Source organism: Rhincodon typus, chromosome 42, assembly GCF_021869965.1.
Source record: "Rhincodon typus isolate 14 chromosome 42, sRhiTyp1.1, whole genome shotgun sequence".
NCBI lineage: Eukaryota > Metazoa > Chordata > Chondrichthyes > Orectolobiformes > Rhincodontidae > Rhincodon > Rhincodon typus.
This window is the reverse complement of record NC_063373.1, coordinates 1,071,845-1,090,480: the sequence shown is the minus strand read 5'-3', so window position 1 is coordinate 1,090,480 and position 18,636 is coordinate 1,071,845. Positions and strand designations below refer to the sequence as shown.

General features: G+C 40.3%; 1 protein-coding gene across 1 annotated transcript in view; it reads left to right on the top strand.

Annotated features, from left to right (window-relative positions):
- LOC109935755 (scavenger receptor cysteine-rich type 1 protein M130-like) overlaps window positions 1-18,636 on the top strand; it is a 156,672-nt gene that overhangs the window by 67,014 nt on the left and 71,022 nt on the right. The window contains exons 9-11 of the mRNA XM_048619057.1: window positions 9,950-9,982; window positions 12,017-12,331; window positions 15,131-15,571. Coding sequence (XP_048475014.1) covers window positions 9,950-9,982; window positions 12,017-12,331; window positions 15,131-15,571 — 789 coding nt within the window. The remainder of the gene's footprint in view (window positions 1-9,949; window positions 9,983-12,016; window positions 12,332-15,130; window positions 15,572-18,636) is intronic.

Sequence of the window (18,636 nt, the reverse complement as noted above, 5' to 3'; positions counted from 1 at the left end):
AGTGTTGCTTGAATCCTTCCTGTTTGTTATGTACTTACAGCTTGCATATGAATGTGGAAGATATAATTAGCTAGTTTTCAGAGTACGTAAAAATTGATGGTGCTTTTCATAGTGAAGAGGATGGTTTCAGGCTACAGTCTGATAGCGATCAGCTGGCAAATTGGGCAGGGTAATGGCAAATGGAATTTAATCCTGACAAGTGAACGGTTATGTATCTTGGTGGTATAATAAGGGAAGGTTGTACATAATAAATGGTAGGTCTTTGGGGAGCATCGAGGAGCAAAGGGACTTTAATGTACCGTGTGTAAATCACTGAAGGTCTCAGCACAGGTAGACAGGTTGTTGAAGAAAGCACACGGGATGTTTGCCTTTGTTACACGGGGCACAGATCATAGGAGCAAGGACGTCTTGTTAATACTTGAAACAATATTGTTTTGGCCACAGATGAAATACTATGTACAGTTCTACTATCCATACTATCAGAAGGACATGATTGCATTGCAATTCTGCATCTGGTTGAGGAATTAAAATGACAAGGAACAGTAGTCTATGGACAAAATACAGGTAAATGGGATTGTTTGTTCTTCAATATATCAATGGTGGAACGAAGGGCCTGTTCCTGATTGAGATGTATGACACTATGACCCATATGTGCACACAAATTCTTAAATACTTTTTGACATTACTCTGTGTTGCAAACCAGAATACCACCCAACTGAATTAACAGTTTCCCACTTCGGCTGAAGACACCTTGAGGGATCTGCCTTTTTTCAAATTCATCCCCCATCTGAGGCCTAGTGATCCTTCGTTTAAACTCATCACCAGTCGTCTCTCTGTCTCTTTCTCTGTCTCTTTCTCTGTCTCTCCCTCTCTCTCTTGCTCTGTCTATTTCTCTCTCTAATAATAGAGCAACCAGATGATCGTCTGGAACCTTACATTTACCGTTATCTTCCCCAGTCTTCATGTACAAGATTTCATGGCAGAAAATCTACTCACTTCTTATTAAATGTATTCAATGACAGCTATATGCGTTGGAGAATTCCTCTGACTCAGTCTCCTCTGAGTTAAGACAGGTATTGTTACCCCTGGCTGAAATAACCTTCCCAGAATCCAAAGAACGTGTTGTCCCTTTTTTCGGATACCTTAAGCCAGGTGGAGGGTACACGAAGCCAAGTGTTCGTCTTTTTGTCCAGGCCAAATGTCATTAGATACGTTTCAGTAAGATCCTCTCTCCTTCTTCTAAGCACAATACTTCAGCCGTGTTCTCTGTCGACGCCTGTACAAACACTGTAAATAAAAGACCTTGCTGTTGTACTGAAGCATTGGTTCAATGAAGTCCAACTTACCACTTGCCTCTTTATCTCGTACCTGCTTTCTTGCTTGCAGATACTGATTTTCAAGGTCACCCGCACCACTTTGTTCCTCACCACTTCCTAATCTTTAAATATTTAAATAACACAATGGTATTCTGTTCTCTTTTATTTTCCCTCCAATGTCGATAACGTCACATTAATCATAATTAGACTGCATCTTTCATATATTTGCTCACTTGCTTAAAGTGTCCAGAAAGCCTTGAAGCCTTTTTGCATGGCTCTCATCAGCAAACCTGGCAATATCACATTTGATTCCCTTGTCAAAATCGTCGATATACATTGTGAATAGCTAAGACCCAACAGCTGACTTTTCTAGTACCCCACTTATCACCGTTTTTAGTTGAAAAGATGCTATTTTCTCGTCCGTGTACTAATTCACAGTCCTAGTCAGTAAATTGCTGAATCTGCAACCGTTTGCAATATGGTGTACCAAAACATTAATTGAATCTGTTACCACTTCCGAAAGTGTCGATAAACGCAAATTATCAGGCCCTAGGGGTTGATCATCTTTAGATTGCATTTATATATAAGATAGATGGAAAATCACGGCGCCATGATGTCAACCCTTGGAGCCTTTACAGTCGAGAAATATTAAAAGGATGCATGGGAATTCCAATATGTGGCAAAGTTGAATTGTCATAGATTATATTGTATTGCGCATTATTTGTTCCGCTGGATCCGCAAATCTGAGGTGCAAAACCAAATTTATTTGGACTTTGACCAGATAGTGCAGAGGAAGACGGAAAATAATCATTTCGTCTTGGAAATGAGTGGGTAAGGAATTTTCACCAAATGGCCATGATTGGTCAAATATTGAAAGGGACAATGAGGAGAATAATCTCATTCAGGGTGTAGTGGATATGTGGAAACCACGGTCTAAAATAATGCTCAAATAAGAATTTTGATGATATATTTAAGGTCATTTGAAAATTAGTTGAAGGGTGAACCTTTTCAGAATAACTAAAAGCTAAAATATTTTTAAAAACAGCAAACAATGGAGACAGTCAACAATTCTGGCAGCACCTGTGGAGAGGGAAAGTGAGTTTTGAGTCCAAAATGACTGTTTGGGATAATGATAGTTTTAAAATTGTGTACAGAATGAGGAGAAGGAGCGAGTGGAAACAGATGGCGATTATGACAAGAACGAACGACGAAGGGACTGCTAGTTACAATAAAGGACGGAATTAAGATGCAGAATGGGGGCTATTGATTGGTACGATGAGATGAAAATGAATCTGCTCCTCTGAGACCGATGCTGACAGGATACAGATACGTAAAGGAGGAAGGGGGTGAATTGTAATTCAAAGGAAGGATAAAGAATTGTTCTGAAGTTATTGGTCTCCATTTTGACTCCTTAAGAGTGTGAAGTGCAGAAGCGGAAATCGAGGAGTTGTTTTTCCATCTGGTCGATGCGATGCTGAATTGCACAGCGTTTACAAATAATCTGACACCAATAACCTCATGTGGTTGTGTGATTCTATGATATGGATTCCGGATTCGGGACTTGCTTCCGACTCAGCATCTAAAAAGTCATTTATCTCTCAAGAAGAGCTGATGTTTGCAACCCGTCTTCATTTTAACCATTAATGGACAAATCACTTCTCATTGGTGTAGAAGTCAAGACTTTATTTCACAGTATGCACACATGAAAATCTATTGGTTGTTGGAACGAAACAAGGGCCCCTGTACAAACCGTGGCCAACGAACTGATTCTTACAGAAATCAAGGAGCCATTTGATACATTAACTGCTGCTCAGTATCTGTGAGCAGCACTCAACTAATTTTCATATTTCACCTGATACCAGGAATTGGGACGATGTTGGTAACACTCCTGAACTTGCTTCTTCTTCAGCTATTGAACTGTGAGTTATAGTGTATTGAATACATTCTCACAATTATTGATAGGTTAGTCATTACTTAGATATAAATGATAACAGTATAGTGATCAGGGTGCGCGAGAAAAAAAATATTGACATAGCATGGAATGAAATTATATTGTCTTCATTTCTCTATGACGGATTGTGTAACAGTTTATGAGACTTCAGAGCTCCCCAATCAACCCCCTGCCTAAACCACTCCACCACACGCACACACAGAATCCTTTCACTGTATTCATGGCTTCTGTGTCGATCATGGAGTTGAAAACCTGATCAGTTTGCGTTTGTTAGAAACAGTGTCTGTCGCTGGTTTAACAGCATGTGTAGTCGGGAAACCTCCTGAACAACATTTATCTAAATTATTTGTCAGTATTTTTAAAAATGTAAAATAGAAATTGATACTTTGGGAGCTTGATGGGACATTAATTTTAGTTAGTATTTCTCCTCTTTAGATTCCACCAACACTTTCTAGATAGTGATGCATTAATACCGCATGGTTCATGTCCTCAGTGAAACGAAGAAAATGTGTGCCAATATGATGCATTTTGTTTTTGAGACATATCTGCACTTTTGGAAACATGACAAACATTTTTCTCGAAGAAAAGTACTGCAATCATCGCTCTGAAAATGAGTATAATTCGCGGCTTATCTTGGCAAAAACAGAAGGGTCACTGGACCCGCAAAGTTAATGTGCTTTCAGACAACAGATGCTTCCAGACCTGCTTAGTTTTCCCAGCAATTTCTGGTTTTGTTTCTGATTTCCTGCGTCCGCAGTTCTTTGTTATTCTTTTGTTTGCTAGTTTTTTTTTTTATTAACTGAATTTGGTGAAAAGTTTGTTACTGCCCAGGTGAATAACGATAAAGTATTTGCCTATATTGGAACTGTTGTTGCTGAAAGTTCAGTCGAATCATCAGGTTAGCGTCTATTGCATTTTTTGTTTTAAATTTAAAAAAAGATACTTAATTCATAAAATGTCTTTCTGTGCATAAATAGTCACTAAAGAAGTTTGGTTCTGTGTAGTAGCATATATTGGTACAAACAAACAAACACTGGAGTATGACTCTATCCAGCACACAAGCCAAAGGCATATCTCTCTTGCATAAGATTGTACTCACATACTTTGGAGGCATCGGAAGTGTCTGATGATTGAAAGGACCCCCACTTAACTTCGGTAAGATGACCTCAGGTCATGGATCTTCCCCACTGTGCCTTGGCAAAGCTGCCCGATGTTTTAGTTCATCCTCAACAAATAGTCCTGGACCTTGGAATGTGCCAGTCTGCAAAACTCAGTAAGGATCACTTCCTTGCACTGGAAGACCACCAGGTTTCTTGCAGACCAAAGAGTATCTTTCACCAAGTTGATGGTTTTCCAGGTGCAGTCGATTTTTGTTTTAATGTGTGCCCCGGGGAGCAGACCATCGAGCACACAGTACTGTGTGACGGAGCTGCTTGGGGGGAACCTCGACAAGCATTACTTCATCATTTTCCAGACACTTTTTGCCAAGGCACATTCCAGAAGGATACGTGCGACAGTCTCTACCCAGACTCCCCCAACCCGCACCCTTCAGCAGCCACTATGAGGGCAGTGTGGCTCTGTGCTAACAGTCCAGGTGCGGGTGAAGCATCTCACAGCTTGCGCCCTTCTCACCAATAGCTAGACAATGTACTGGCGCTTGTTCGAACGTACAGGTGATGAATCATTCTCCCAAATGACTGAGGCAGTCCGCTCAGGGAACAGCCCGACAGGATCTACGTTTTCTGCAGTGTCTCGAGGACACTAAAATATGCGTGTAAACTACCGTTAGCATCGCACTGTTCATTCAGCATTGATTTGATGCCCAAAGCTCTAGAAATCCATTAGAACAATTGTCTTTCAGAGTCGGCAGCAAGATTGCTGCTTACTGAGACAGGGATGAAAACACTATAATTTTGCTGGTGGTGATAGTGCTTCAAAAATTTAAATGAATTTCAAACTTGTTTTCTGGTCTTGGGGAGTGTTGTGCCAAACTTAGTTGCGGAGATGATTTGAATGGAAATATCGAGGCAGTTTGCTCATTTCATCTTATTTTCATTACTTTTATTTGCTACAGTGTTATCACTTAAGGCAAGCAAACAAGAAAGCAATTTTACATCTTGTTAAGAAAATCTAAACAGCTGGAAGGATTTTCTGTTAAATTCAGGTGCACCGGATCGTGGGGTAACAGTGAACTCGCTGTCTGTAAAACACCAGTTAATATTGTGTCCAGCACCATTTGAACTTAAACTCACACGCGGATAATTCTCGCAGATTGTACTTATAACGTGGGTCATTTGCACATTGTGTGATATAATTTATAGAACCATTTAAATTAAGTCTCTTGTCCTACATTTACGATTTCTATAGACACATTGATGCAGAACTGATATGTTTCTATGGATATTGGTTAATGACATAATTTTCTTCAAATAAACTCTTCGAAAACTGTAACACTGAAATATGCAGAATGAATATTTTGCTTGATTTATTCTCAATGAAAAATGAGTTCGGTGACAATTAATATTACGAAATTATTCCCCCGACTCTTTGTTGTCTATTTGTTCAAAAGCATGGGAATGTGTGGCTTACTGAAAATGCAGACGAGCAGCAGTAATCTGAATTCATGAAACACTGCATACAATTGAGTCTGGGTATAACATAATACGTGAGGAATGTAATTACAGAATCATGATCAAGCATCAGTCAAGGAACAACAAGGTCATTCCAATCAGGATGGGGACTTCGAAGTGATGCTGTTTCTATATTCTGTGCACCTTTATAGATGGTGTGCGAGTAGTTTTGTTAGGTTGTGTGAAGGAGTTTTACTGAATTGTTGCAGTTAACTCTGCTGGTGCCACTTCTGGTGGCTGGACATTGATGGTAAATGTTTTAAATTGTTAAGTTAATGGACGGGATGTGAATCAAGTCAATTGTTTTGCCCGAAATTACGTCTAGCATCTGAAAGTACGTTGCAGTTCAATGCAACATTGCAAGCAGCGAATATTCCTTCATAGACCTGGACTGTGTACTGCTGACAGTGAGCAATGTTTTGGAGTCAGAATTTGAATGAAGCAGAATATTCAGCATCTGCTCTCCACTTGTATCGAAAGGATGAAAAACTCAGTTCAGATTGTATATCTTGTTTTCTCAATTTTGTAGAATTAGAATACAGCGTCATGTTTTAAACAAAACAGAGTATATTAGAGAAACTCAGAACGTCTGGAAGCGTCTAAGAAGAGAGAATAATAGCTAAAATTTCGAGTCTGGTATGACTACTCATCAGAACTGAAGAACACAGCTGCTTCACTCTCCTCATATGATGCTAGGACTGTTTGTTTCTACAGCGTTCTCTGTGTTTGTTTCATATTTCCAACCTTCACATTATTTTGCCTTTGGTCTGGTGTCTAATTTGCTTTGATGTAGTTTAGTGAATCGGTATGTATTGTCGGGTTGACGACGAGAGAGAGACGTCATGAAGTCGTTGGATGTAATTTAATTGAAAACTCTTGGATTCATTGGAAGAAGGCCTGGCTGTGGGCTGGTGCAAGAACAAATTTTCAAAGGAAAAGATGTTGTTCAGAACATTTGAAGAAAGGCTTGAATTTAGTTTGTGAACCTTTGAGACCAGGAGTGTTTAGTTAGATTTCCACAAATGATTGAATAATGTGACAGAGTCTATTCGTTCAGGTGCATGAGTATTCCAGACATAGAACTGTCAGTTGACAGAAAACGAACTGATACGAGCCAACAGATTTGATAAAGAAGTAATATTACTGTGGATGTGTATTTCTTCTACACTGCTTGTTTTATTCTGTTATTTGCAAGATTTCAAGCTACAAAACTGTGAGACAAATTGGATTGTTTTATGTAATATTTATTAATCTAGAAATAACAACATTCTCAGATCAGATTAAGAAAAAAAACACGATAGTGAATGATTTCTTTAAGTATGCTGAAATTTTTTTTGGTTAAACAATTAGAAGAGAGTATGAAATATGAACTTGCAAGTTACATTAACCATTTCAATATTCACATCGTAATGTAGTTATGAATAATTGACTTCTTAATCCACCACTGCACTTTTTCAAATTATGCATTTGTAAAAAAGAAAAGGAAAAAAATGGGAGAAGAACATTCAGGAAACAGTTTTTAACTCAAACCTTTCTCTTTTACTGTAAATTGGATTCTTTATTCCCAAAATCGTTCTGCTCCTCGGATATAGCACGAAATCCATTCAGTCCTTTTTTTCCTTAATACTGATGAAATCATGTAAAACGAGAAGTGAACAAATCATTTCGTTTCTTTTTTAAGATAATGTATATTAAGCGATAAGTCACAATCAAAAATTAAAATCGTTCTACATTTTGGTAGTTGTATGTAATTTGATTCTTTTTATTCCCCGTCTCGATTGACACCTAATTGAATTAGGGAGAGTTCAGTCAAATTGTGATTGCATTATGAAATCAAAATTAATGCTGTAATTAAAGAACAAAAACATTGTTCCTGTCACTCTTGTGTCGCTGAAACAGACTTGAAATATTCTGACCACCTTGCTAGTTACACTGTTTCAACTTGAAGTAGGCAGCGAAGTGCGTAAAAATAGATTTTGTCTGAGTGAAATGTGTAGAGTACAGTAAACGCACCGACTCTCATCTCACTCCTCAATGAAAGTCTGGTCTCCTCAATACTGCAATGGAAATTTCACGTGACAAAGTAAATGTATAATAAGTAATTCAAACAACAAAACAAGTTCCAAAAGAACCAGAAGTATTTCATAATAATGTTCTGTCTCGAGTCGCAACTAACAGCCTTCAGTAGTCTCAGTTTGTAACAGTGCTCGCATCAGTTGCATTGTTCAAAATGATGCCACTGATCTGTTGTAGTTTTTTTTTTAATTTTATACAACTGTTCAGTTAATAAGGAACAATAAAGTCTGAGATATCACATTAAAGTCAACAGCTTATCTTGTACAATATTACTCAGTCCTTCAAAACATTGTTAATGTCTTTCCTATCACCTCTTTACGACCATATCAGCGGTGTTCTTACGGTTTTAATTATCTTTACATGTATGCAACAGTGTATAATGAAATAGATTCAAATTCTCACAAACATAGCAGTAATTCAGCAATATGTGGGAGAGAACAGCTGATATGGTGGGTGGTTTGAGCAAATCGGAAATAGTACAGGCTGAGAAAGGAGAATTGCTGAACTTTTATTTGAATGAATCAGGAAAATATCACATCCAACGCTCCAGCCTACAAGACTGTCTCCGATTTTTGTTGCTCATTGTACATGACTAACTACATTCCAAACAAAAATAGTCATAAAGTTTCAGCATAGAGGGATATTGCCCACACGTCACAAATTGGCAGAAGGCTCGGTCACGTCGGTGAATGCAGTATTTCAGGGAATCTGTATAGCGGGGACTGAATGAATCAAGGCAAGGGTTAATTGACCGTTTGTAAACATAACGGACAGACGGCCCATATTGGCTCAATGCGTGAAAATAGAAATAAAATGATTCAGAGATTGAAAACAACCAATTAGTGGTTTATAGACAATTCAAAAACTGGATAGGAAAATAATTCAGAGGGGGGAACTAAAAATCCAAAATTTTATGTGACAAAGTTCAAGTTAATTGGAAACTTAGCTTAATTTAAATATAAAATTTATTTCGATTTCCGCATCAACTTGCGTTCGGAATATGATATATTGTCAATGAACATCATTAACAAGCCAAGCTCAGTAAACGATGAATGTACAGAAATGTACAAAAATGTACAAAATGTACAGAACTGGTTCATCACCATCCCATCCCCAATGCAGTTGAACAGGGGTAATGCGTACTCATAGCAACAATTTGTGGGCAATGAAGAAAGGGAATGGAACTAATTCAGCAATTTGGTGAAAGAGGCAGCACAGGCCCCTTGGACCGAATGACCTCCTTCCTTTGTTTTGAGCACTAGATTGTTTTTAGACTATTACATATTAAACTGTCTTTTTGATCCCTGGTAAGCCCACAGGTCCTGGAATTGAGAAAATTGGGATTTGCTACTGAATATTGCTAATGACTAACTTTTGCTATGCTTTTACCATATAGACAGCCGAGCAGGATAAATCCAAAGTTCATGAGACCAAATGCAACAGTTAAAAAGAATTAAACACTTTGGAGTTCGTTGCTGACTAAGTAAAGTTAGTCGTTCTTTATTTCAGTACTGTTCATTGAATAAAAACCTTAAGTCCCGGAATTTTATTTTATGGAGGTGCCTTGCTTTGACTACTGACAAATAATGCTTTATACAGGGATCATAACGTTGGTGAGCCATTCGATAATGCAAGACTAAGAAGAACAGTCAGTAATTTAGTGAAACCTTCACACTGCCAACAGATGGATCCCAAAGAAGCTCACCAAAAGTCCCATTACTTTGTATTGGCAGTGTCTGCCTGTGTGAAAACAATGCGGTTAATTTGAGAAAAAAAAGTTTGACGACATTTGTTCTCTAAAGAAATTATGTTTCACGTTTTACAAGTATTGCATGAAGTGATGATTTCACATTTCCATATACCATTTATTTCGCAATGCAATGGCAGTTCTGACTCCGTGTTTATTGTATCTGTTTATTTTATTTCTAAGTGCTGCATTGATTCTTAACACGTTAATTCTCATGTCTTTATTTCAGGGAGAGTTGTCGACACTCAGGCTGAACGAGGAGGTAATTACATGTTATGTTCACATGGAGTGCAATCCCTGTATTCTGTTGTATCCTATCAAACACGAAGGTGTGGTGATAATGTCCATGCGTTAGTATTGATGTAATAATCAGCTGCTTGTTCATAACTGAAGTGGGGATGCATTACGCCTGAAGGTCTCTAATTCCAGGATCCTGGAGTGAAAAGTGTCAGGATTCATGACCCACTCACATCACTGTTCTCTGACAGAGAGACAATCATTACGGAGATCGTGAAGGATCAACTGTTGTCCGATCAAGCGGCAATGAATGGAGAGAGTGTGAAAGATCAAGTCCACACGCTGTTCTGCTCTCCGAAAAGCTTTCACATTGTTTCATTTACTAGTGAGCGCTGACCTGACCATGGATCCGATAACATTTCTTAAAAAAATACCGAAAGAACGGCAAATGCTTTAAATCAGGAACAAAAGCAAAAGCTGCTGGAAAAGCTGAGCAGGTCCGGCAGCATCTGTGAAGAAAAAAAAATAGACTTGACGTTTCGGGTCCGGTGACCCTTTCTCAGAACTGGTGGTAGCTGGAAAAACATCAGTTTATATGCAAAAAATGTGGAGTGGGATGGGGTAGGGAATAAACGATAGGATAGAGCCGGAATAGAGAGAAGAGCAATTGGAGAGACAAAACGATCTGGCTAAGAGGGTGGATAGTTGTCAATTGGGACTGTTTGTGATTAACAATGGATAGTGTGTAATGCCTGGCTATGTGATAACAAGGCCTGATGTGTGAGGGGTAGGGAGCGAGGACATGGGAGAGTTTAGGCCCTAAAATTAATGAACTTGATATTGAGTCTGAAGGGTGGTAGGGTCCCCAAGCGGAACATGAGATGTTGTTCTTCAGCTTGCGTTGAGCTTCACGGGAACGTTGCAAAAAGCCAGAGACAGAGATGTTGGCCAGGGAACAGTGTGGTGCGTTAAAGAGACTGGCAACAGGTAGCTTAGCGTCTTTTTTGCGAGCGCAACATAGATGCTCTGTGAACCGGTCACCCAGTCTATGTTAACACTATTTTTTTCTTCACAGATGTTGCCAGACCTGCTGAGAGTATACAGCAACTTCTGTTTTTGTCCATCATATTTCTTCCTGTGATAGGCAGAAGTACCGTTTCATTTTCTAATGTTCCCAGCAAGGATCTTTCGAGTTTACTCGCCACTCAGCGCACAACATGATGGAGAACTGACCGCTACTGGTCCTGCACCTCTCAACTTTCCAGAAGTTAACTTTGTTTGTTGAATACTTGTCTGTATGGTTGCAGCTCCACCATCACTCAAAATGTTCGAAATCATCCAGGAAAAAAGCAGCCCTCGCTTGTTTGGCACCACACACACAATCATCCACTCATTCCACCATCAATGCTCGTTCGCAGCAGTGTGTACTATTTACGAGACACACGGAAAAAAAAATACCCGAAGATCTTCAGACAGGACTTTCCAAACCCATGACCATATCCACCTAAAAAGTCAAGGGCAGCAGACAGAATGCATAGCACCCACTACAGCTTCTCCTCCGAGCCACTCACCATCCTAGTTTGGAAAAACGTTGATGTTCATTCAGTGTCACTGAGTATAAATCCTGGAATTCCCTTCCTAAGGACATTGTGAGTCTACCCACAGCACATGGACTGCAAAGCAGTACAAGAAGGCAGTTCACCCCCACTTTCACAAGGGGAGGAAACTAGGGACAGGGCACAGAAGCTGGACCCACCAGCAATGCCCAAATCCCATGTATTAGTCATAACAATCTTCTCACATTAGGCAGTTTAGAGTACTTCTTTTTTTTCCCTGTGGAAATATTTCTCTGCCCCTTGCTCTCTGTGAGTGAACACCAGTTATAAAAACGTCCCTTCCGCTATCAACATATAAAATGTGTTTTCCAAGTTATATTGTGAAAGAGTGAATTTTCACCATCTCTTCGCACCGGTTGCATGGTTTAAACAGGATGTGAGCTTTCATGGGAACTTTCATGAGTCTGCATGTTAACTTTGGTTACTATTTCTGTCCTTAACAGAGACAGTGAAGGTGAGAGTTGTGAATGGAGGCAGTCCTTGCGCTGGCCGAGTGGAGGTTCACTATCAGGGGCTGTGGGGAACTCTGTATGATTTTGACTGGGACCTGCCAGATGCTACTGTTGTTTGTCGGGAGCTGGGCTGTGGGATCGCTGTCTCTGCCCCTGGCGGGGCTCACTTTGGACAAGGATCTGGACTGATTGTTACAACGGGTGTTGTGTGCAGCGGCGATGAGCGTGCTCTGCGGGAGTGCCAATCATTGCATTGGGGTCACTACGGCTTTCCACATTCCAATGATGCTGGTGTCATCTGTTCAGGTAAATGTCAACTGTCATTTTGGCGTAGTTGTATCACTACCCGGTGCTCCCTGAAACCAGATCGGGATATGATAACAGAACGACAACTGATCAATAATGAATTGAGATGATGGTATGGGAAACAATGACACTCATATTGTATGAAGGATTGGGTGTCAGTAGGGGATGGTGTAGTTAGGGGCTGCTGAGGAGATCCGGAAGACATAAATGATGAAACGTCGAGGCAATGATGGTCATCTGATTAATTTAGTTGACTTCCTACAGCAGCGCTGGAAAATGGGATTGAATGCCATTCAGGCAGAAATATTTGGATTGAGTTGTAATTTCCAAAGAATGCTGGATTGATAACTGGGCAGGAAAATACTGAAATATTCAAATGAGTTAGAAATGAATGATGGAGAGTAGGTCAGTAAGTTCCTGGATGTAACTTAAATTGGTCGGCTGCTATATAGTCAGGGAAAATAGCCTTAGATTACAGAAGGATGTAGATAAATGGTCAGATAGGCCAGTCAATGGTGAAAGGAATGTAAACCAGGTAAGTGTAAGATGACTTACTTCGGCATGCCGACCAAGGGAAGTTATGTTATGTTAAATTGTAGGGCGTTGGGGAGCAGCGTATATCAGAGGGAAATTGATGGGCATATCCACCAGTCCTTTACAATGGAGGTATAGGTAGATAAAGTGGTTGAGGGGAAATGAAATACTTGCCTTTATGATAGGAGGCATTAAGTTTAAGAGCAGGGAGAACAACCTGAAACGATATTAAGCATTATTTCGGCCAAAGGTAGAACAGTGAACGTGGTTCTAGAATCCACAATATTGGAGGGTTGTCGTCGCAGTGGAGAGGAATATTTCCAGTATTTTCCATGGGTTATAAAATGTTACTTATGAAGATAGTTTGCATTATCTGTGTTTGTTCTCCTTGGATCAGAGGAGACTGAGGATTGAGTCATCATTGAAATCCATAAAATTATGATTGCCATCGATAGGGCAGACAGCAAGGAACCTTTCCCATTGGTTAAGCTATCGATGGCCAAGGCACATAGATTTAATGTAAGGTGTTGAGTTTTAGTAGGGACGTGAGAACATTCATTTTCATCCAAAGGGTGCTGGGAATCTCACTACATATATGTGTGGGAGAGGGAGAAACCCTGCAAAACTGTTAGGAGTTTTAGAAGTGCAATTGTGATGCCAAAGAATACAAAGATAATTTATGCACTGGGAATTGGGCGTAGAAAAGTGAGCTGTTTGTTTTAGTCCCAAACAACTCGAAAGCTGAAGTTCCTTTTCGGTGCTGAAGCCCTCTGTCACTATGTTTCGATAAATTGGGGTTCATCTGGCTATAGTCAAATAATAAATTGCCTTCCCATTCCGTTATTTCTACCTCTACAATTGCCCAAACACCTATACCTCTCACTACAATAAATGTTCTGCCGTTCATCTACATTCTGTTAAGATATAGCATCACATTTACGTTTCACTTCCTGTATCTCTGTTTTACCTGCACCTCTCTTGCCTCTTCAGTATTTCAAAAGTGTGATATTGCTGGTCATGTTTCGAGGTTTGCAGAAGCAGATATTTATTAAGTTACAGACATCCTTTTTGGTTTCCATCATAACCATTTCCAGCTTTGTAGCATAACCTCTCGCTCTGCAAACTGTCGAAAATCTGAAAAGAAAACTATTCACAATCTTGACTTTTACGCTTGACGAGGAGGAGATTTTCGTGTCCATGTTATCTATTTGCGCCAACTTAAGATATGTGAACTTCACTCTTAATTCAATTGATGCACAGCTGAGACCCTCATCTTGTTGCCTGGATTAATCATTTACCTCCAACTGCCTTCCCTCATATTACCTCTGGCGACTTGAAGTCATTTGAAACTCTTACTCTTCTACCCATTACTTGACTCGGACCATGTCCGATTACTCATCTGCACATTGTTGTACACATTGTACTACATTCCATCCCAGTAAATTTATCTGATAAATTCATAACATTGTTATCACCTTAGACGTAGCTTAATTAAAATGTTATCTCACATTGGGCACCCAAACTGCCCATTTATTCTTTTGTACTTGTCTTTTGCGCGATCTTCTTGAACTGTCACCATAGTACACAATTTGTTGTTAATCGGAATGTTGGAAATTGTTTTGGGGTGGATAAATCCAAATTGGTTCCCACAATATTATATCACCGTGACATCAACCCCAGTTCCAGTAGATCACTTTCCGTTTGTTGTCAGGTTCTTCTCTTTCCCAGTTAATGGATCTAATATTCCATTGCCATCCAAATCAGTCAAATCCATTGTTTACAGTGTTTTAATAACCTGCACTTCCAGAACTCGCAGATCTCATTGTGCTGCAGTAAGTCTGGCCTTTTGTCCATTCCAAATGTAATTGGTCCAACACATGAGCTGAAAATATGATTTCCGTGAAGCAAAATATTGATCATTTCCCTCCAAAACCTCTCTTCCACTCAAACCGATCTTGGAAAACTCAACGAGAATATTTTTGAGGGACTTCGTTTTAAGATTGGGATGGTATCACTCATGTTCCTGTGTTGTAATGTTTTATCCTGCTGTACGTCTCAGTAATAAATGTTGGAATTGAAGGAAGAATGAGACAGGATTTATATCGGACTGAGTTAGTACTATGAGTTATATAAAATGACAGCCAATTTGTCAAGCAGAGCGTTGAGATATTGATGAAATAAGATTTTTTGAAACATTTATTTGCTGTGCATTCTTGCAAAAATTGTTGATTTGATCTATTAAGTTTATTAGATATTCTGTTTCAGGCTTTTATAACATCTCACAAGAAAATGTAATGCTCGATTCACCCGAATTGATATATTATGCTGAATTGAACAAAGCAGGGAAAAGGTACCGAAAGTATAATCGTCTGTGTTATTGCCTAACAGAACATATCAACTTAAGGCTATCAGATGGTGGAAGCCCTTGTGCTGGTCGATTGGAGCTTTACTACAAACGGACCTGGGGATCGGTTTGTGATGACTCCTGGGATGTTATGGACGCTGAAGTGGTTTGCAAACAGCTGGGTTGTGGAAATACATTGGAGATGACATTTCCTTCCTCCTACGGACCGGGCTCAGGGCCAGTTTGGCTGAAAGATGTGAAGTGTTCTGGAAATGAATCATTTCTCTGGGATTGTCCTTCAGCAGAACTGGGTCACCAAGAGGACTGTTCTCATAAAGAGGATGTGAGAATTATGTGCTCAGGTGAGACCACTGTCAGTGTTGTTATTCTACAATAATGTTGTATACAAGGCTACAAACGGACTGCTGTGTGGTGAATTAGGGAGTATGTACAGTAGAGGCAGCAACTGAAGACAGTACTCCATGTCCAACCCATGCTGCACTGAGCGATCAGAAATGTTATTTCATCTACATCTAAGTGTCCTACCTTGAGTAGATACTTATATCAAATACATGCCAACCCACTCGTTAAAGATTTCATTAATGGTTAATTATCAATTTTATGGGTGGAGTAAATATTCTCCAAAATGTTCAAAGGAATTTATTCGTAATAAATTGCTATTTATGATCTTTACTTTTGTGCCAGGCCATTCGAAATATGATTCCTGACTGTGTACGCCTCGATTGCTCCTTGAATCTATATCAAATCGATTATTGATTTGGAATGAAAGTATGTCTTCTTTACACTTTCTTCCAGAATTCATAACTTAAGACTTAACTGAATTAAACTTTTATCCCGCATTGGGCAACAGTACTGGTCATTTATTCAGATGTACTTGTCTTTTGTGCGACTTTCATGAACTGTAACCATATTCCCTAAATTGTTGTCAAACAGAATGTTTCAAATTGTATTGGGATTGCCAAATCCAAACTGTATTCCCCAATATTAAACATCCATGAGAACTGCCCCGACAAAATTTAAGTTGCAGGAATACTTCCGCAGGTCTGGCAGCATCTGTGAAGGAAAAAATAATCAGACTTAACATTTCGGGTCCAGTGACCCTTCCTCTGAACTGATGGTGGCTGGAAAAACATCAGTTTATACGCAAAAAAAAGAGGAGAGGGGAATGGGGTATGCACTAAATGATATGATAGAGCCTAAAGAGAGAGAAAAGCAGTTGGACAGACCAACAGTCGCTAAAGATCAAACTAGGAGGGTCAATAGTTGTTTAGGGGGTCTATTAGCGACTAATAACAGGTATTGTGCAATGGCAGGCTATGTGGTAACAAGGCCTGGTATGTGGGGTAGGGAGCTGGGACTTGGGAGAGTTTCAGCCCTAAACTTATTGAACTTCATATTGAATACGTAGGGCTGCAGGATCCCCAAGCGGAAAATGAGGTGTTGTTCTAGCTTGCGTTGAGCTTCGCTAGAATACTGCAGCAAGCCAGAGACACACTTGTTGGTTGGGGAGCAGTGTGGAGAGTTAAAATGGCAGGCAACGAGTAGTTCAGTGTCTTTTCTTGCGAGCAGAACGTAGAAGTTCTGCAAAGCGGTTAACTAGTCTGCACTTCATTTCCCCAATATAGAGTCCTATTCCGACCCCCACCCACAACTATTTCTCCGATAAATCGATGATATCATTTGTTCTGCTTCAGTTTCTCGTCCGAAATTGGAATGCTTTTTCAATTTCGCTTCCAATTTCCACCCTGCCCTCACTTTCACCGGTCTATCTATGACTCCTCCCGTCCTTTCCTCGACATTTCTGTTTCCATTTCTGGAGTTGGACTGGCCACTGATAGCCAATACAAACTCACTGGTTGCCACAGCTACCTGAACTATACATCCTCACAACACAGTTCCTGTAAAGACTCCATCCCATTCTCTCAGTTCCTTTGTCTCCGTTGTATGTGTTTAGGTGAGACCAACTTCGACAAGGGAGCCTACAAAAAAGTCCACAATCTTCCTCAACCGAAGTTTCCCCAGCTCCGTGGACGGCAGGGCCCTCGACTGGGTCTGACCCATCTCCTGCACTTCCGCTCTCACTCCTTCTCTTCCCTCCCGCAACAGTGACACGGTTCCCTTTGTCCTTACCTATCATCCCACCAGCATCCACATCCAGAAGATCATCCAGCGTCATTTCCAACACCTCCAGCAAGATGCCAACACCAGACACGTAATTCCCTCCCCTCCCTGTCCGCCTTCCGCAGGTCAGTTCCCTCTGGGACACCCTGTTCCACACTTCCTTCACCCCCCAACACCTCCCCACAGCCCGACAGCATCTTGCCCTGTAACCAGCGAAGGTGCAACACCTGCTCATTTACCTCCTCCCTCCTGAGTATCCAAGGGCCCAACCATACCTTCCAGGTGCAGCAACACTTCTCCTGCACTTCCCAGAACCGGGTCTACTATATTCGCTTCTCACAATGTGGTCTCTTCTACACTGGGGAAACGAAGGGTAGACAAGGTGATCACTTCCCCGAATATCTACGTTCCATTCGCAAAAAAGACCCTGAACTACCTGTTGCCTGCCACCACCCTGCTCCCTGACCAACATCTCTGTCTCTGGCTTGCTGTAGTGTTCCAGCAAAGCTCAACACAAGCTAGAAGAACAACACCTCATTTTCCGCTTGGGGACCCTGCAGCTCTACAGACTCAATATCGAGTTCGGTAATTTTAGGGTCTAAACTCTCCAATGTCCCAGCCCCCTACCCCACACACCAGGTCTTGAACCACATAGCCTGCTATTACACACTACCTGTTATTAGTCACTAATAGTCCACATTAACAACTATTCACCCTCCAAGCCTGATCGTTATCAACTCTTTTTCTGTCCAACTGCTCTTCTCTCTCTTTAGGCTCTATTCTATCGTTTACTCTATATTCAACACCCTCCCCTTTTTTCTGCATATAAACTGATGTTATCCCAGCCATAACCAGTTGCGAGGAAGGGTCACCAGACCCGAAAGGTTATCTCTGTTTTTTTTTACTTCACAGATGCTGCCAGACCTGCTGAGCTTTTTCAGCAACTTTGTTTTTGTTCCTGATTTACAGCATCCGCAGTTCTTCCGGTTTTTATGAGATCTACCCCATTTCCAGCAGATTACCACTTCTACTCTTTGGCAAATCTGAAAAACTACTTTGGCCTCAGACTTTCTGTTTGCTGTTAGTTTCTTTTCTCTAAAAGTTTGCATACTCAGTCCTTTAAAGATTCAAGTAACACCTTGCTGAAGGTATTTTGAAACACTCTGAACGTTGCATCTTCTGCTCTGCTTCTACTTCATATGTCTGTAACTTCTTCCAGTCGTTTAATAAGGTATCTCAAGTATCATTTTTTTTTTTCAAGACCTGAGTTGAATGTCAGGGACAA